The 18,711-nt window shown below is 50.9% G+C and overlaps 2 protein-coding genes across 6 annotated transcripts; one reads left to right on the top strand and one right to left on the bottom strand.

Annotated features, from left to right (window-relative positions):
- The first annotated feature begins 641 nt into the window (after positions 1 to 641).
- LOC103006882 (galectin-7) lies at positions 642 to 2,875 on the top strand. Its single transcript, XM_057535085.1, has 4 exons — positions 642 to 666; positions 1,084 to 1,172; positions 1,936 to 2,137; positions 2,762 to 2,875. The coding sequence occupies exons 1-4, from the start codon at positions 652 to 654 to the stop codon at positions 2,873 to 2,875; spliced, it is 420 nt and encodes a 139-aa protein (XP_057391068.1). The 5' UTR covers positions 642 to 651.
- Positions 2,876 to 9,624: 6,749 nt separating this feature from the next.
- On the bottom strand, positions 9,625 to 18,473 carry LGALS4 (galectin 4). Of its 5 annotated transcripts, XR_009006164.1 has the most exons (12): positions 17,471 to 18,473; positions 17,232 to 17,367; positions 16,820 to 16,908; positions 15,002 to 15,206; positions 13,507 to 13,641; positions 12,340 to 12,461; positions 11,072 to 11,098; positions 10,910 to 10,948; positions 10,706 to 10,735; positions 10,315 to 10,403; positions 9,958 to 10,123; positions 9,736 to 9,876 (listed from the first exon to the last, which is right to left on the bottom strand). XR_009006164.1 is itself a non-coding variant. In XM_007180014.2 (11 exons), the coding sequence occupies exons 2-11, from the start codon at positions 17,274 to 17,276 to the stop codon at positions 9,730 to 9,732; spliced, it is 972 nt and encodes a 323-aa protein (XP_007180076.2). In that variant the 5' UTR covers positions 17,277 to 17,315; positions 17,471 to 18,473; the 3' UTR covers positions 9,625 to 9,729. The 5 variants fall into 5 exon arrangements, 3 of the variants coding, with proteins under 3 accessions (XP_007180076.2, XP_007180075.2, XP_007180077.2); XM_007180014.2 differs by lacking the exon at positions 12,340 to 12,461 and having other exon boundaries at positions 9,625 to 9,876; positions 17,232 to 17,315; XM_007180013.2 differs by lacking the exon at positions 12,340 to 12,461 and having other exon boundaries at positions 9,625 to 9,876.
- Between the last annotated feature and the right edge of the window lie 238 nt (positions 18,474 to 18,711).

The raw sequence follows: 18,711 nt of genomic DNA on the forward strand, positions 1-18,711 counted from the left end.
GGGATGGTGGCTCAATGAGCCTTTTCTGATGTGTTTTTTTTTTAATAAATTTATTTATTTATTTTTGGCTGCGTTGGGTCTTCGTTGCTGCACACAGGCTTTCTCTAGCTGTGGCGAGCAGGGTTTCTCATTGCAGTGGCTTCTCTTGTTGCACAGCACGGGCTCTAGGCCTGCGGGCTTCAATAGTTGTGGCACACGGGCTCAGTAGCTGTGGCACGCAGGCTCAGTAGTTGCGGCTCGCAGGCTCAGTAGTTGTGGTGCACGAGCTTAGTTGCTCTGAGGCATGCGGGATCTTCCTGGACCAGGGATCGAACCTGTGTCCTCTCCCCTGGCAGGTGGATTCTTAACCACTGCACTGCCAGGGAAGTCCCTATAATGTTATTATTATTGTTATTGTTAACTGTTCCTATCATTATTAGCTCAGAGGAGAGGGACCGTACACCTGGGAATCCTCAGGGATTGCAGGGGTGTCAGAGGCCCTAGAACGAGGGTGCTGGCCAGCATGGCCCCAGGGCCAGGGTCTGTGCCAGGTGTGGGTGGTGGGTGTGGAAAGGGGTGATGGTGAGTCACCAGGGCCAGCCACGCCCTGCTTTTACTTAAGGTCCCAGCAGCCATACCCACCACCACCACTGCCTGTCCGCTGTTCCAACCATGTCAGGGAGATATGTGAGTGCTTCGGGGGTGTGGAGGTGGGGAGGTTTTGGACCGAAGGCTGCACCAGAATCGGGTAGGGGCTAGGGCTTGGCTGAGGTCTCCTGTTTCAAGGAGAAAGTGGGTGTTCGGGCGTGCTATGACGTTCTGGGCCGTTGTTTCTGGGTTGACCCAATCCATCCCATGCTCCCATCTCCCCCTTGGTGTTTCCCCCTTACTTTCTACCTCTCTGAATATCTTCCTGTTGATTCTTTGTGTTCTGCTCTCCAACGCTTTCCCTACGCCTGGCTCTCTTTCCTTTGCCTCTGTGCCCTTTCTGCTCTCTGATTCTGCTGGTCTGGGTCCTGGTCATGTTCTCCCCGGCGCTGACCCATCTGTCTCTCTCCTCTGCCTCCCTGATCCACTTTGGCCCCCGCACTCCTGCTGCTGCAGAATGTGCCCTACAGGACCTTGGTGCCCGAGGGCTTCGGAGTCGGCACCGTGATGATTGTTCGTGGTGTTGTGCACACCAGGGCTGACAGGTGAGACCCCCAAGCCTCAGCGGTAAGGGGTGGGAGGTCTCCAGGCTCAGCTGACCTCACTTCTTACAGCCCAGAGAACGAAGCCCCAGGCCAACTTTTCCCACCAGGATCTTGGAATCCCCAGGCTATTTCCCACCTTCTGGAATCTGATGTCTTCACTCATTTGTCCCAGGACAGTGTACCTGGGGTCCCTGCATCCTTCTAAGAATCTGGGGGATCCAGGGCAATCCAAGTTTCTTACTTATAATCCTATGACTTCCAGTCTGAGTCTGAAGCAACTGTGGAAAAACAGCCTGTGAGTCAGAGGTGCCCTGGGCACCTGGGAGGCCTCAGCAATCAAACCTATGACTTCCTGGGTCGGGAGCGTCAGGATTTCTGGGAATCTACGATGCCTGGGAATACTGGGGTCCCTGGTGTTGTCCCCAGCCCTCTGGGCATTGGGGGATCAGGAGCACTCTGGCTGGGAACAGGAGAACACTTGGGAACCAGGAGCACCCTGGTCTTCAGGACCATGACTCCTTGGCAACTCCCAGACTCTGGAAATGAGGGGGACCCAGGCCGTAGTCCAGTGCCCCTCGCCTAGGTGGCTGTGTGTCCAGGTCCCCAGTTGGTTTCTGGATGTCCTGGGATCTGGGCTCCTTGGCCCTCAGTCCACCACCCCTCCTTCACTGGCGTGTGGCTCTCAGGTCCCTGTAAACTTGGATGTGCTCTGGCAATCGGTAAGTCCTCTCTCCGATGCCCCCTCCCATCCGCCACCTACCAGGTTCTACATAAACCTGCTGTGCGGTGACGAGCCGGACAGTGAGACGGTCCTGCATTTCAACCCCCGGCTGGATGAATCCTCAGTGGTCTTCAACAGCCTGGAGTGTGGTGCCTGGGGGTCGGAGGAGCGTGGCTTAAGCATTCCCTTCCAGCGTGGGCATCCCTTCTACCTGCTCCTCATCGCCAGCAGAAAAGGCTTCAAGGTGCGTCTCTGCCACAGGGGTGGCCGCCAACACCCAGGTCTCTTCCCTTGGCAAGGCCAGGAAGGCCCTTGCGGAGGTGGGGAGCAAAGGCGCGGCCAAGGCTGGGCAGGGCGTCCCCAGTCCCTCACCTCCCGTGGCGCAAGCGCACTGAGGGCAGGCGTATGGCGGTGGCAAGGACGCGAGAGCAAGAGCCCAAAGGGTGGGTGTCTAGCGGGGAGGCGTGGACATTCCGGACCCTATTCCCTGTCCACTGGCGTCTGACGTAGCGGCTCTGGGGCAGGGGAATGGATGGGTTGGGAGACAGGACCCAAAATAAGTCCCAGCAGGGAGTGGTCGCTGTAGACCCTCCGCCACCCAGGCCGTTCTCCACTTTCAATCTGTGCGTCACAGTGAGGCGGTGGACGCGGGCCCCGCGGAGACCACATCCACCGCCAAAGCTTAAAAAGCACTCCCGTGCCAACAATGAACTCATTGAATCCTCACGGCAAGGGCTTAGAATCAAGAGTAGCCCTTTTCCTTAACGCGGGGTTGCGTGGGTGACGAGGTCACGCAGCGTGGGTACGAGTCGGGAATGACCCCGCAGTCGCCTCGGGAACCCTAAACCCTGTCTCCTCGCCCCTGCAGGTTGTGATCGAGGACTCGGAATACCACCACTTTCTCTACCGGCTCCCACCAGAGCGCGCGTGCGTTGTGGAGGTGGGCGGGGACGTGCAGCTCGAGTTGGTGGAGATCTTCTGAGCCTTCCCAGGAGGGCGGGTGCGGACGGGGCGCAGTGGTCTTGGGTGGCAAATAAAGTCTTAGCTTCTCGTCTGTGCGCCTCCTGTGTGTCTGTGTCTCCTTCACATAGACGAGGATAGCAGGCTCAGGGAGGTGAAGTCACTGACTAAGGGTCACACAGCGATTGCGTGGCCGGGGCGGGTCCTGGCCTGGATCTCCGAGGGCACTTTGTGTCCCTGGAGGCCTGAGAAGGGTCACGATCTGGCGGGGGTGGGGCTTTGGCTTGCCCCCCCTGCAGCACTTTGCGAAGCAGCCAGATGGTGATGCGGTGGGGGGCGACTTTAGGGAAGTTGCAGGGGCCCAAGCCATCCCTTGGCGCCCGCTCCCTGGGTGTAAGGGACCCCCCAATCGGTACGTCTGCAAACAGGTCCCTTGGAGACCCCAGGTGCGTGAATCTCAGGCTACCTGCGCCGATGTCCCTCTTCTTGCCTCTCACCGGTTTCACCTACCTACTGGCACCTGTAGACGGGTGGCGCGGGATGGGGCTTGGAGGCAGATCCGGGCCTCGCCTGCCTCCCATCTGTTCAGGAGTCAGGGCAGGCCTCCGACGGTCGCGCCCCGGGGCAGACACGCACTGAAGCTGCAGCCTCCCCGCGGAGAAGACGGGGAACGCGAACAGCGAGCGTGTTCACACACTTCGTCCATCTGGGCTCGCCCGACGGCCCCGAGACCCCGGCCCTCCCCGAGATTCTAGGGGGTAGGGGGAGTTGGGTATATACAGACGCCCAGTCACCCCCGACCGCCAGGTGGGGATTTTCTGGTTTCTGGGGGTCGCTGGGTCGCCGGGTCGCCCATGAATAGCTGTGGTTGGCGGGGGAACCGGGACCAAGCGAGTGCCCCCAGCCTCGCACCCTCAGCGAGGGGCTCGCAGCTGCCGTGGTTCGCAGCTGCGGATGGAGCCGGGGTGGGGGGGGGGGAGGGGGGCGGCGGGCAGCGTGCCAGCAGCCCGGGTTTGGGCCCGGGTCTCGGAAAGTCCGGATCCGCACCCCTGGCGGATGTACCTCAGGCTTCCGGCCCGGACTCCGGCAAAAGTGTGACAGACAGATCTCCCCCCTTCCCTTGGGCCGCTGCAGAAGTTGCGGTTTAAAAACGGAGGCTCAGGGCTTCCCTGGTGGTGCAGTGGTTTAGAATCTGCCTGCCAATGCAGGGGACACGGGTTCGAGCCCTGGTCCGGGAGGATCCCACGTGCCGCGGAGCAGCTGGGCCCATGAGCCACAACTACTGAGCCTGCGCGTCTGGAGCTTGTGCTCCGCAACCAGAGAGGCCGCGATAGTGAGAGGCCCGCGCACCGCGATGAAGAGTGGCCCCCACTTGACGCAACTGGAGAAAGCCCTCGCACAGAAACGAAGATCCAACACAGCCATAAATAAATAAATAAACAAATACTTAAAAACAGAAAACAAAAAAAAACACGGAGGCTCAGCAAGTGGGGCTGCTTGCCGACTGAACCTGAAACAGCCAGGGTGGTGGGAAGACCAAACCCTTCCGCGGGACTTGAGCTTCTTCTGGACCCGTTTTTCTGCCCCTTGAGACCCTTCGGCTGAAGCCACCTCACCCCCATGCCCGGCCCTTGAGAGTGTATCTCTGGGTGGGTCGTGGAATGAAGGACACCCTCTCCCACTGGAGGACCCGGGAAAGTCTGAATTCCCCTGGTCCCAGGGCTCATTATGTTTATTTTTATTTTTATTTGCCTGTTAAAGGAATTATATATATATAATATCACTTTTAATATATATATAATTTTTAATATATATAATTTTTAAAATATATGTATTAATTTAAAGATATACCTACAGTACAAATTTCAAAGTATGCAGTGGAAAATATAGTTGTTGGCACAACTGGTAAAGGTGGTTGGGGTCTCGGAATAGATGGTAGTTATCCATCTGTTAATCTGTTAATTATGGTAGTTATCCATCTATTAATCTGTTAATTACGGTAGTTATCCATCTGTTTAATCTGTTATCCATCTGTTAATTTCCTGATTCTCACTGTTGCCTTACAGTGGACATGCAAGAGGATGTTCTCGTTTGTAGAAATACACAATAAAGTATTTGAAGGTGATTAGGAAGCATGTTGGCAACTTATTCTCAAATGAGTGTAGGGAAAAAAATGTTTGTACTGTACTTACAACTTTCTGTGTTAGTCATTTCAAAATAAAAAAACTATAAATATATAAAATATGTATGTGAAAGTCCTCCTTTATAAGAGCAAACTTCTGTTACGCGTGTCTTTATTTCTTGTGTATCTTTCCAAAACTCTCTGCACTTCTAAACACATGTATATGCAATTTTTTTCCCTCCTTGCATAAAATTGAGCATCTTTCACCTACTCGCCTCTTTTTTGTCACTTAGCAATATATGTGCATAGTTTGATGTGTATATTTGATGTATTGACCCTTTTATCATGATGAAACGTCCTTTGTCTCTAGTAAAATTTCTTTTAACATCTATTGTGTCTGACACTAATTTTGTCCTTCTACTCTCTTATGGTTACTGATTGCATAGTACTTCTTTTCTCATCCTTTTACCTTCAACTTATTTATGTCTTAGATCTAAAGTGTGTCTTTTGTAGATAGCATATACTTGGGTCTTGTTTTCTTATCCAGGCTGAAAATGTATTATTCTCTGTAGCTTCATAACAAATTATCCCAGTAACATCATAAAATAACACATATTTATTGTCTTACAGTTGCTGAAGTTAGGAACCTAGGAGTGGCTTAACTAGGTTGTGGTGCTGAGTTTTCAAGCAGTTACAGTCAAACTATAAGTGAAGTTGCTAGCACCCGAAAGAAGTTTTGGCAAACTATGGCTGTTGGTTAAACCCACCCATTACCTGTTTTAGTAAGGCTCACAATCTAAGAATGTTTTTCACATTTTAAAATAGCTGAAAAAAAATGAAAAGAAGAATAACATTCCTTAACACTTCAAATGATGCGAAATTCAAATTTCAGTGTCCATAAATAAAGTTTTATTGGGACACAGCCATGCTCTTTCATTTATGTATAGCCTACTGGCTGCTTTTGTGCTTCACCCGTGGAGTTTGGGAGCTGCAACAGAGACTGGGTCACCCACAGTGCCTAACATATTTACTATGTGACCATTATAGAAAAAGTCTGCAACCCCTGCTCTAAAGGCTTGACTGGGATTGGAGGAGCTTCTTCTAAGAGGGCTCACACACATGGATGTTGGCAGGCGTTTTCAGTTTCTTGTCACATGAACACTTACGTGGGACCGTTCAAGAAGTTACTGACTCCTCCTGGGGGAGTCATTGAGAAATGGGAGAGCAAGAGAGCAAGCCAAGACAGAAGCTGTAGTGTCTCTTATATCCCAGTTTGAGAAGTGACATACTATCAGTTCTGCCATATTCTCTTGATGAAATGTAGTCACACATACCAACCCTGGTATCATTTGGGAGGGGTTCACACAAGGGTGTGAATATCATTGGAGGCCAGTTTGGAAGCTGACCACCACGGACGATCTCTGACTTTTTTTTTTTTTTTTTTTTTTAATTTTTGGCTGCGTTGGGTCTTTGTTGCTGCGCGTGGGCTTTCTCTAGTTGCGGTGTGCCAACTTCTCACTGCAGTGGCTTCTCTTGTTGCGGGGCACAGGCTCTAGGTGTGTGGGCTTCAGTAGTTGTGGCACGCAGGCTCTAGAGCACAGGCTCAGTAGTTGTGGCGCACGGGCTTAGCTGCTCCGCGGCATGTGGGATCTTCCTGGACCAGGGCTCGAACTCGTGTCCCCTGCACTGGCAGGCGGATTCTTAACTACTTCGTCACCAGGGAAGCCCCGATCTCTGACTTTTGGTTGGAATGTTTATTTCATTCACACTTGATGTCGTGATTGATATAGTTGGCTTCATGGCTGCCATCTTGCTATTTGTTTTTACTCTGTTAGTCCTTCACTACCTGCCTTTGTGTTAAACAATTTTTAGTATACCATTTAAATTCCTCTGTTGTTTTTTTTAAAACTGTATATTTTGAAAGCTGGTTTTTAAATGGTCACTCTAGGGATGACAATATACATTGTAAATGATCACAGTCAACTTTATGTTAATACAGATTTAATTCCAGTAAAATATAGCAGCATTGCTCCAATATATCTCCATTTCCCACCTTATTTTGTGCTATTGTTGTTATATATATCACATTCATATATGTTATACACTCTACAATATAGTGTTATAATTTTCACTTCTACAATCACATTTTTAAAGAAAATAGAAGAAAAAATAAAAGAAATTTTATTTATATAATTTTGAAAAATATTTATCCACATATTCATAATTTCTAGGATTCTTTATTTCTTCCTGTGGATTTGATGTCATTTTCTTTCAATGTGAAGGACTTCCTTAGTATTCCCTACAGGGAGGTCTGCTAGCAATGAATTCTCAGTTTTTGTCTATCTCAGAATATTTTTCTTTTGCCTTCAGTTTTTTGTTGGTTTTTTTTTTCTTCTTAACGTTTGCCTTCAGTTTTTTGTTTTTTGTTTTTTTTTTTAAATAAATTTATTTATTTATTTTTGGCTGTGTTGGGTCTTCGTTTCTGTGCGAGGGCTCTCTCCAGCTGTGGCGAGCGGGGGCCACTCTTCATCGCGGTGCGCGGGCCTCTCACTATCGTGGCCTCTCTTGTTGCGGAGCACAGGCTCCAGACGCGCAGGCTCAGTAGTTGTGGCTCACGGGCTTAGCCGCTCCGCGGCATGTGGGATCTTCCCAGACCAGGGCTCGAACCCATGTCCCCTGCATTGGCAGGCAGACTCTCAACCACTGCGCCACCAGGGAAGCCCTTGCCTTCAGTTTTTAAATATAGTTTTGTTGAGTATAGAATTACTGACAGTTTTCTTTTGTTTAGCACTTTGAATAAATCATTCAACTGCCTTCTGGCCTTCATTGTTTCTATGAAAATTTAGCTGTGAATCGTACTGCTTTCCCCTATACATGAAGAGTTGTTTTTCACTTATAGCTTTCAAATTTTTCTTTGTCTTTTTTTTTGTTTGTTTTCTTCCAGCAGTTCAACTATGATGGGTCTCAGTCTGGATCTCTTTGTATTTATCCTACTTGCAGTTCATTGAGCTTCTCGGATCTAGAAACTAATGTCTTTCATAAAATTGGGTAAGTTTTCAGCCATTATTTCTTCAAACATATTGCAGCAGTGATAGAAAACTAAACATGACCTCTCCAGCTCTCTGGGGGACCCCCTCCCTGTGCCCCTCTAGGCTCGTGACTGATGTATCTCCTGACAGCCATCCCTGGGCAGTGACTGTTAAGTAAGGGAGGAGGGAGCCCAGAAGGAGAAGACTGCCTCAGACTGGAGGCTGCCCAGGTCAGCCCTCCTCCCTTCCTGACCTCTTCAGCAGCCATCCAGGGTCTGAGGGCCCCCAGAACATCTTTGATCAATGTTTGACAAATCCATAGAATCATTTGGAGAACTCAATGAAAATATTGATGCCCAGGACCCACTACAGATTTACAAGGCTAGAACATATGAAATTATTGATATTTAACCACTTTTAACCCACAAAAATGGCATTTTTGTGGTTTAACCTAATCATGGTCTGGGTTGGGGTCAGGTATCAATATTTCTTAAAAGCTCCCCAGGGGATTGCAACGTAGGACTGTTTAAGAACTAGACTAGGTGAATGAATGAGACAATAAACTGAATGAGTAATTGAACAGACAGTGACAAATGACTGGATATGTGAACAAGCGAGTGAGTGAATGAATAAGAGTGAATAAATGGATGCATGAAAGTGTAAATAAATGAACAAATTATTAAATCAACACAAAGATGATGATAAAAGGATGTTTGAATGAATGACACATGGTTAGTGGACAGATGGCGAGATAAATCGATGGATAAATAATTGGAAATGGATGGAGGAATAGATCATGAAGAGAAGAATGGATGACTGGATAGATAAAAAATGGACAAATGGATGGATGGATGGATGTGCTGGAAGGCAGAGAACTGCATGGACAAATGAAGGAGGGAGTGAAGAGATGAAAGGATGAATGAAATTTGGATGTAAGGATGGCTGAGTGAATAGACATATGGACTAATAAATAAGTAGTTAGATGTCTGAATGGATAGATGGTCAGATGGATTCGTGAACGGCTGGATGATGAATGGATGAACAAACAGCTAAAATGGAGAGGTAGAGTGGATGGATTGTTGAATGTTTAGATGGATGGATGAACATATGCTTGGATGAATGTTTGGAAAGATTGATGGATGACGAGATAGATGGATGGAAGGATGAATGGATGGGTGGATGGATGAAGGGATGGATGAAAAGATGGCTGGACAAACAGATGGATAGATGGATTGGTGAGTGGCTAGATGGTTGGATGTTGAATGGGTATATGGAATTTTGGTTGGATGGATGCAGGGTGGATGGGACAACAGGCTGTATAGTGGCTGAGCACGTAGCCTTGGGAGCCAGACCACCTCGATTTGGATCCTGGTTCTGCCATTTATGGACTCTGTGACCTTGGGCAACAGCTTTATTTTTCTTTGCCTGTCTCCTCATCATTTACAGATGGAAAATAATAGTAGTTCCTACCTCCTGGCATTGTGAGGAGTGAATAGGTTCATACACATAAAGCCCTAGATTTATTATGATGAGAGGATGGATGGACAGATGATTGGATGGCTGAATGGACAGTGCATGATTGAACCAAGAAGGAAGGAACAGTCAGGGAGGCGAATGGGGTCATGTACACTCACAAGACACCCTCAGACATTTTATTAGGGGCTTAGAAAGGAGTCCTACAGGATCTTCCTCTGTGTTCCCAAGGGTTATGGCCTCAGGAATAGATCAGATCTGGACATAGGACAAGGTGACATCACCCTGGATCTCCACCATGTCCACCCTCTGGAAGGCCGAAAGGCGATGGGAGAAGTCGAAGAGGTGCTGGCCGTTGGCGTACACCTTGAAGCGATCCATGCCACAGCGAATGGACAGCTGCAGAGAGAGGGGCGGGCGTGAGGCCAGGGCCAGGACAGAGGCTTTGGAGGGAAGCAGGGAAAGAGACCCCAGACTCACATCAAAGAACTGTCCAGGACCAAACGGGTTGTAGGAGACCTTCCTTTCCTCGGCTCCCCACAAGCCATTCAGAAAGCTGTTCCGAACCACGGTGCCCTCATTCAGCCGGGGGTTAATGTGCAGAGCCAGGTCCCCCGAGGATCCCACCTTGAAGTTGATGACAAAGCTGGGGGCAGAGAGAAAGGTAGGAGTAAGATGGGTGGGGAGGAGGTGGGGGAGCGCTTTGCTCCCCATGGAAGGAGGGGACTGGGGACTGGATTCCCAGGTCTCCAATGGAGGAGGCGGCTGAGGGCTCAGACTCCTAGGACTGAGGGATGTGGAGGACCAAGGATTCACACCTCAGTCTAGACTCCATACCTCTTGGCTGTGGGGGGTACGTAGCCCTTGACAATAATGGTTCTTCGGGCTGTAAGCCCCCCTTGCAGTCTCCCATTAAATGGCACAGGCTGTGGGAAGAGAACATGGTGTCCCATCATCTCTCAGGTCCCCAGAAGCCAGAGGCAAGGACAAATTTTCAGAGAGGGGCTCTCACTTGTCCTGGGAAATGTCCCTAACCCCCAACCTCCACCCCCTCTGACCACCAACTTCACCCTCTTCCCACCCACCTCCTGCCCCAAACACCCTCTGCCCACTCTATTTCCTACCTTCTCAGGGCTCCCCATGGTTCAGGACCCCTGACCCACCACCAGTTCCTGCTTCCCCACAAACTGCCCACCACAGAACCCTAAACTCCCACCAGCGACCTTACCGGGTTGAAGGTTGGGGGTCCCTCCATGGTCTGTGAAGTGAGGAAGAGTTATTATTCCATAATATTCGGCAAATATTAGGCCCACCTACTACATGCAGGCGTAGCTCTAGGTGCTGGATTAGTACAACTGGGGATCCAGTCTCTCTGACCACCCTCCAATTCTTGCCACCCACCCCCAAATGGCCACACAACCCTCCCACTTACAGGGAGGTTACTTGGCTCTTGGTAGTACTGCCCCAGACCCTACACAGATGGACAGAAGGCATGAATGGAGAGAGGCTGGGGGTCCTTTGGCTGCCCTAGGACCTCCTCAGCCACTGAACCCCACCTCAAGGGGAAGTCCATCACCCACCAGCAGGTACTTACTGGGTACACCGGATTAGGCATGGGCACCTGTGGGCACAGAAAGAGAAGGAGGCAATGAGGGGGACCCTAAACTAGGTCCTGGAGGGTGTCAAGGATGCCCGCCCCAGGGCAGCCTACCACCACCATCCAAGGGAACTCGGGGTCAAAGGGTAGCACCCAGATGGCTCATTCATGGAGAGGAACTCGCCGTGTTTAGGGATCTCCAGTGCACAGCGAACCTCAGCCCACTCCTTTAGGACAAGGCTGGTAAATTCTGTTTTTGTACCCACCCCTGTCCTGGCTTCCTGCTGACCCAGGACCCTCATCCACTCCTCTCCTCCCGCTCAATCCAGGAGCCACACGATAAAGTGTGCACCCTCATTACACACCCCCAGGCCCACACAACACCCTGCTCACCTCATCTCCAGTCATGATTTGCCCCTCACTCTACATGCGCACCCCTGGGGCAACTAGGGGCGCTTTAACCAGCCAAGTTCCTGTCCCTCCCTTGTCTGTCTCAGCTCTTTCAGTCTGTGTGTGTCTGTTTCTGTTTCTCAGCCTCTCTTACTCGCAGTCTCTGTCTCTGTTCCTCTCTCTCGTCCTCACCTCCTCACCAGTGGTTCCTTTCCCCACCAAACAATTTTTATTCACTCTTTCTCTCTGTTTCTGATGCACTCATTTCTGCCTCGACTTCCGTTTTAAGCCAGCTATCCTGAAGGTCCTTTAAAAATTGCTTCATTGTTGTTTTTCTTTTTATTCTGGCTGCATTGCGCGTTTTGCAGGATCTTAGTTCCCTGATCAGGGATTGAACCCAGGCCCTCAGCAGTGAAAGTGAGGCGTCCTAACCACTGGACCGCCAGGGAATTCCCATGTTGTTTTTCGTTTTAAAATACATTGATGAGGGAATTCCCTGGCGGTCCAGTGGTTAGGACTTGGCACTCTCATTGTGGGGGCCCGGGGTTCGATCCCTGGTCAGGGAACTAAGATTCCGCAAGCCATGCAGTGCGGCCATAAGTAAGTAAGTAAATAAATAATAAAATAAAATACACTGATGGAGCACAAGCGTAAAATGAACACCCATAGGCCCAAGGCCACCTTAGGGATGAAGACATTCCCAGCGTTTCCTCATCAGGGAGGCAGAGGAGTGGTTTGATCCGTGCCTCTGCCGCTTACAAGCTCCATGACCTTGGGCAAGTTACTGAAGCACTCCGTGCCTCAGTTCCCACATCTGTAGAATGGGGCTGATGATCATCAGAGTACTTTCCCCTTGGAGGGGCTGGGGGACTTACAGGTTGGGAAGGGTAGAGCCCTCAGCTGAAGGACATGCCAGGTTTCTGAAGTTTGGGCTTCTCCAAGTAGTGTTGCTGTGGGGTTCTAGTGCTTGTGTCTTGGCCAGTTGTTCACCGTGGACCTGGTAGTGGGGTTTCATGGTCACTGGGTGTGTGTCTGTTCAGCTTCCGTAGAGGCTGCCCGGTTACTTCCCGAGGTATGGGAGTGTCGGCCAGTCCGCAGCCTCACCAGACGTTGGTACTATATGCCTTTCTCGTTATAGCCCTTCCGGCGGGTGTGTAGTGGTAGCTCCTTGTGATTGTCAGTGAATTTCCCAGCTGACTAATGACGTTAGGCAACTTCTCAGAAACATGTTTGCTACTCCTGTGGTTTTTGTCCCTCCCTATCTTCACTTTCTGACTCAGCTTACACACCTACTTCTCCTCCAGAAAGCCCTTCCTAAGGCTTTCCAGGGACTTCCCTGGCCATCCAGTGGTTGGGACTCTGCGCTTTCACTGCCAAGGGCCAGGGTTCAATCCCTGGTCGGGGAACTAGGATCTTGCAAGCCACGTGGTGCAGCCAAAATAATTAAATAAATAAATAAAATAAAATGATGGTGTAGAAAATGGTGCAAATACCTTAAAAAAAAAAGACTCTCCAAACCTCCTGTATGTGCCCCACCCCCGCACTGACGACTTGTGGCCACTACTATCTGGTGACACATTTGTCTTCCCAGTAGACTGTCTTGGTTGCCGCTGGGTCTGTGGCATCACCTGGCAAAGGGTCTGGCACAGGGCTTCCCTGGTGGCACAGTGGTTGAGAATCTGCCTGCTAATGCAGGGGACACGGGTTCGAGCCCTGGTCTGGGAAGATCCCACATGCCGCGGAGCAACTAGGCCCGTGAGCCACAACTACTGAGCCTGCGCGTCTGGAGCCTGTGCTCCACAACAAGAGAGGCCGCGACAGTGAGAGGCCCGCGCACCGCGATGAAGAGTGGCCCCCGCTTGTCACAACTAGAGAAAGCCCTCGCACAGAAACGAAGACCCAACACAGCTAAAAAAAATAAATTAAAAAAATTAATTAAAAAAAAAAAGGGTCTGGCACAGAGCAGGTGCTCAGGAAATAAGTGAATGTAGGGACGAATTAAGGAAGAAAGCAAGCAAACAAGAGAGGGACACACCACACACCTGGTTTGGGGCGGGCTGGCCTCCGATGAAGTTGATTGATTGAAGCTGCAGGTCGCCATCCACATGCAGGTGGGTGACCATCTGTAGTGGGATCCGGTGCCCAAACTCATAGAAGGGATTCCCATTTACCACCACCTGGAGGGCAGGGGTCAGGTCAGAGGTGGCACCTCTGACCCTGGAAGGTAGAAAACAGGAAGCAGGAAACAGGGAGATTTTTAACTTGGGGTCACAAGTTTTGAGGGTGAGCTGGGACAGCCTCAGAGTCAGGAATCTTGAGTCCACCGGTCAGAGGTCAAGCTGAGGTCAAAAGTCAGCTCACAGATTGGTGGGCGGACGAGAATAGAGAATTTAGCCTGAGGATGGAGATTGGGAGATAACTGAATTGGAGTCCTGGTTTTGGTACCAAATGATTGGGTGTCAGGTCCAGCTCTGACATGTCTTGGCTGTGTGACCTTAGGTAAGTCACTCACTTCTCTGAGTCTTTGTTTCTGCATCTGTAAAATGGGATCTCGCTCTGGGACTGTTGGGAAGGCATGTCAAAGGCACTGTGGAAATCCCATGTAGAGCCTTGCCTTGTCATCACATCTCAAGAGTACCGTAAGCCATCACGGTTCTATTTATAGTGCTAAGCAATGGGCACAGCCGAGACCCATCTCCCCAGGACTGAGAGCTTCCTACATGCTAAGCGCTTTACCTGCTGGCATCAACATGGTGATTGGCTCAACAGCTCCGTGAGGGAGGACAAAACACTGTCCCTGTTGTTCAAGAAAGCAGAGGTTCCAGGTGGTAGAGTGACCAGTTCAAGGTCACATGCTGGGGAGAGGCAAAGCCCAGACTTGAACCCATGTCTGTCCGAGGTCAAGCCCTGATGTTAACCTTGGTGATGAGGTTAGATATCTGGTGTCCACATGAGGGCAGATAACGTCCAGGTAGGTTATCCTCCCAGAAGACTTCTCCCGCGGGTCAGGCTGGGACGGATGTGCACAGGGTGTCTGATGTGTGTCATTTATGGGGAGTGGCAGGCAGGGGATGGAGAGAACTCCATTCAATTTATGAATGAAATTATATGATAGCTGGGATTTGCTTCTAAATAACCGGAGGGGAAGTGGGAGGTAGAGACAGGAGCAGAGGAACCTGGAGTGGACAGCTCGGTGCTGGCCCAGGGGAGGAGGGCTTCCCAGGACTCTGTGCTTCTGTGTGTGTTTAGACTTCCTGATAAGAAAGGGCCAAAATACATACCTCGCAAGAACACGGGAGCAAGAGGTTATGTGTGAAACACATTAGAAGGCTCTCTGAGGTGGAGGAATGGGAATGAGAAAAAGAGAGGCAGGAGAGGAGGAAAAGAATAGAAAAGTGAGGTAGGAAGGGAGGAGGGAGGGGGAAGGGAGAGAGGAAGAAAGAAGAAAGAAAGGGAGAGAGGGAGGGATCAGGGCAAGGCAGAAAGGCAGGGAGGGAGGAAGGAAGGGAAGGAGGGAGGGAGGGATGAGGGTCCGACCTTGTAGTGATCGGCCAAGACCATGAACACCAGCTCGAAGGCGGCGCCCTTGCTGAAGGGCATGCTCCTTTTCTTCTCCTCGTTGCCCCAGTTGCCGTTCTGCCTCGTGTTTAAGACCACCTTATCCCAGCCGTCAAAGCGGGGGTTGAAGTGGAAGGCGATGTCTGCCTCTGGGCCCTGCCCCACCTCGAAGTTCACGAAGAACCTGGTGGGACACGAAGGGCTGTTCCCCTGGCCGCACATGCCAGTGCACTATTGACCCAAGACTGGAGGGGGAGATCGTGCCCCTGCACTCCAAGGGGCAGATTCCCACCGCTACCCCTTTGCTCACTCCCTTTCCTTATGAGACCCCCTTCCCTGACCCAGCTTCAAATAAGACTGCTACCGGGACTCCTGCATTTACCCCAGCCCGGTATCTATCGGTTCAGGTCTCTCTGCCCCCTCCCTGGCTCCTGAAGGCCATTCCCCACATGCAGCCAGAGCGACCCTGTGAAAACCCAAATCGGAGCACCTTCCACAGCTCCCTTCACACCAGCGTCCCCCAAATTATTCCAAGGGGGCAGGCACACACCTGCCTCAGGACCTTTGCACTGGCTGTTCTTTCTGCTTGGAATGCTCTTCCCTCAGATACACCCCAGGCTCCCTCCCTCACTGCCTTCAGGTCTTTGCTGAAAAATTCCCTTCCCAGGAACCTTTCCCTGGCCACTTTATTTAAAGAGACAATGCCACACAACCCCTACCCCACATCTGCTCCCCATCTCCCTTCCCTCCTCATTTGTCTCCATAGCATTTATCGCCATCTGACTTATTATATATCTGACTTATTTATTTTTTATCTGTCTCCTCTACTAGGATGTCAGCTCCATGAGGACAGGGATCTTTGTCCTGTTGAGTTCTCAGTCCCCAGCGCCTAGGCACAGAGTGGGTACTCGGTGGACACAGAAACAATGAACAAAGAAACAACAGTCCTATGACATCATTCAATTATCATCACCACTTTTTTTTTACCATCACCATTTTAAAGCCATAAAAAAAGCTAAGTGGACTTCCCTGGTGGTGCAGTGGTTAAGAATCCTCCTGCCAATGCAGAGGACACAGGTTTGAACCCTGGTCCGGGAAGATCCCACATGCCGCGGAGCAACTAAGCCCGTGCACCACAACTACTGAGCCCGTGTGCCACAACTACTGAAGCCCACGCACCTAGAGCCCGTGCTCCGCAACAAGAGAAGCCACCGCAGTGAGAAGCCCGCGCACCGCAACAAAGAGTAGCCCTCCCGCCACCGCTCGCCTCAACTAAAGAAAGCCCGCGTGGAACGAAGACCCAATGCAGCCAAAAATAAATCTAAAAAATTAAAGAAAACAAAAAGCTAAGAGTTATTGTAGTGCTGACTATACGACTATATGTTTAACATATTGAATCCTCAAAACCCATTTTACAGATGACAAACTAAAGCACACAGAGCTTTCCCAGTCACACGGTTGGTAAATGACAGAGCTGGGACATGAACTCAGGTGGACCAGCTCTGAGCCTGTGATCTTAATTCATGCTGTCATACCCATCAATTCCAATCCAGTGTCCCAACTCTGGGGCCACCTGTCATGGTGAGTCTCCCTAACACCTCCCAGCCCCCCTCCTGATCTGATCACCAAGCCCTGGACTCCCCAGACCAGAGCTGTTCTTTGGCCATCAGGTGCAGTGGCATAGAGCCCTCTTCTCAGCCGGCGGGGAGGAAGGGAAATAGGCCTCCTGCACCTGGGCTGGAAGCCCCCTGTTTGTAGCCCCCTCCCAGCCTAGCCTGGCATGGGGGAGGGTCTTACCTCTTCATATGCTCGCTAGCCACTCCTTGGATGTAAATGGACATTCCAACGCTGAGACTGCCTGGGATAGGCCTGTGGTAGGGCAGCGTCTGCAGAAGGGGCCAGGTGAGGGGCCTCAAAGGCCATCTGCCTATTGCAGCCCTTACTACTCAGTCAGAAGCCCCTCCAGCCCCCCTCCCTTAAGCAAGGGAGAGGAAACCAAGGGGTGAGGGATCAGCGTGAAGATGAAGAGGGCTGAGAGCTGGGGATGGATATAAATATTCTATCAGGGTGGGAGTCAGTCAAGCCCCAGGGTCAGTACTGGGTAAATCAGACCCACAACGACCGGGTGGGCGCCCCTGAGGATCAGGGTGAGGGTGAATTGGTGCGTGGAGGTCAGGGTGGAGCTAAGCCAGGGACCAGGGTCTCTCACCGGGTTGTAGGCGGGCTGGTAGCCTGGTGCAGGAACAAAGGCCATCTTGAGAGGCTGGGCTGGTGGCTTCTACGGTGAGGAGAGCTGCAGGAGTAGCGAATGGTGGCAGACAGCGGCTGGTGGGTGGCTCTTATACCTGAGGATAAGGGAGTGGCTGGCAGGGCAGGGTCCACGGGGTCCCTCTTCTGGGCATCCTAGGCACACATCTTCTAGGGCACCCCCAGTCTCCCTTCTCTTACCAGCCTCACTGGTAACCAGCCGGAACCCAGATCTTCTGGGCCAGGCCTGGGGTACTCAGCTCAGGACCGCCTCCTCTAGGCCCTTCTGCAAAGAGGAAGTGCTGGCGAACTTTGGCCCTTCAAGGGCCTTATCAGAGCCCATAAAAACCTGGCTGACCCTTTGTTGTCAGAGGGAGGGTGAGGCCAGGAGGGTTGGGCAGGGTAAGGCTAAAAGGAGTGGCCCAGGACAGATGGGCAATGGAAACTACTGAAAAAGCAAGGAGGAACTGGGCACTCTTGATACTCCCAGGAACTGTTCAAGGACCTAAATTTATTGCTGCATGCCTCTAGTATGTACGTTATATTGTATATGTAGTGGTTTAGATCACTGACTTCTGGAGCCTGAGGTTCTGGGTTAAACTCCTTCCTCTGCCACTTCTTCGCTGTTTGATCTTGTGTCAGTGCTTTAACCTCAGTTTGCCCATTTGCCCATCTGTTAAATAGGGAATATTAATAGTATCAACCTCATAGGGCCCTTGAAAGGAATTACTAAGTTAATAAATATTCATAACAGGACGTGGCATATAGGAGACACTAAATTAATCCTTGGGGACTTCCCTGGTGGTCCAGTGGTTAGGACTCTGTGCTTTCACTGCCGTGGCACTGGGTTCCATCCCTGGTCAGGGAAACTAAGATCCCACAAGTCTCCCACAAGCCGCACGGCGCGGCCAAAAAAAAAAAGAAAAAAAGGAAAATAATACCTTCTAAATAAATGCTTGGTCTCTTGCCCTCATTCCAAACATAAATCCAGGACGTTGGTTTATTTTTTATTTTTTTGGCCACGCCATGGGGCTTGCGGGATCTTCGTTCCCCCACAGGGGATTGAACCCGGGCCACCGCAGTGAAAGCCCTAACCACTGGACCGCCAGGGAATTCCCCAGGAGGTTGGGATTACATATGGAAAAGAGAACTCAGAGCTTAGAGAAGTGAGGCAGTTGACCCAAGATTGGGTAGCAGTAGAACCCTAGCCAGACTCCAGCACTGGAACCTACTATGCTGTGCAGTGAGTGGGGGCCAGGCAGGGGAAATGCCGCCCTCAAGCCTGGAGCAGGCAGGAAGACCGTCTGTGGCCTTTCACATGACTTGCTACCAGCCCTGGCCTGCCCACTGCCACTCTGAATGGTCATCACCTGCATGGCTCCCATTCCCATTGGTCATATCTCTATCCCCAACTTTCAGCACAACCGTGGTCCTTGGAGCCC

The sequence above is a fragment of the Balaenoptera acutorostrata genome, chromosome 19 (assembly GCF_949987535.1).
Source record: "Balaenoptera acutorostrata chromosome 19, mBalAcu1.1, whole genome shotgun sequence".
Classification (NCBI taxonomy): Eukaryota; Metazoa; Chordata; class Mammalia; order Artiodactyla; family Balaenopteridae; genus Balaenoptera; species Balaenoptera acutorostrata.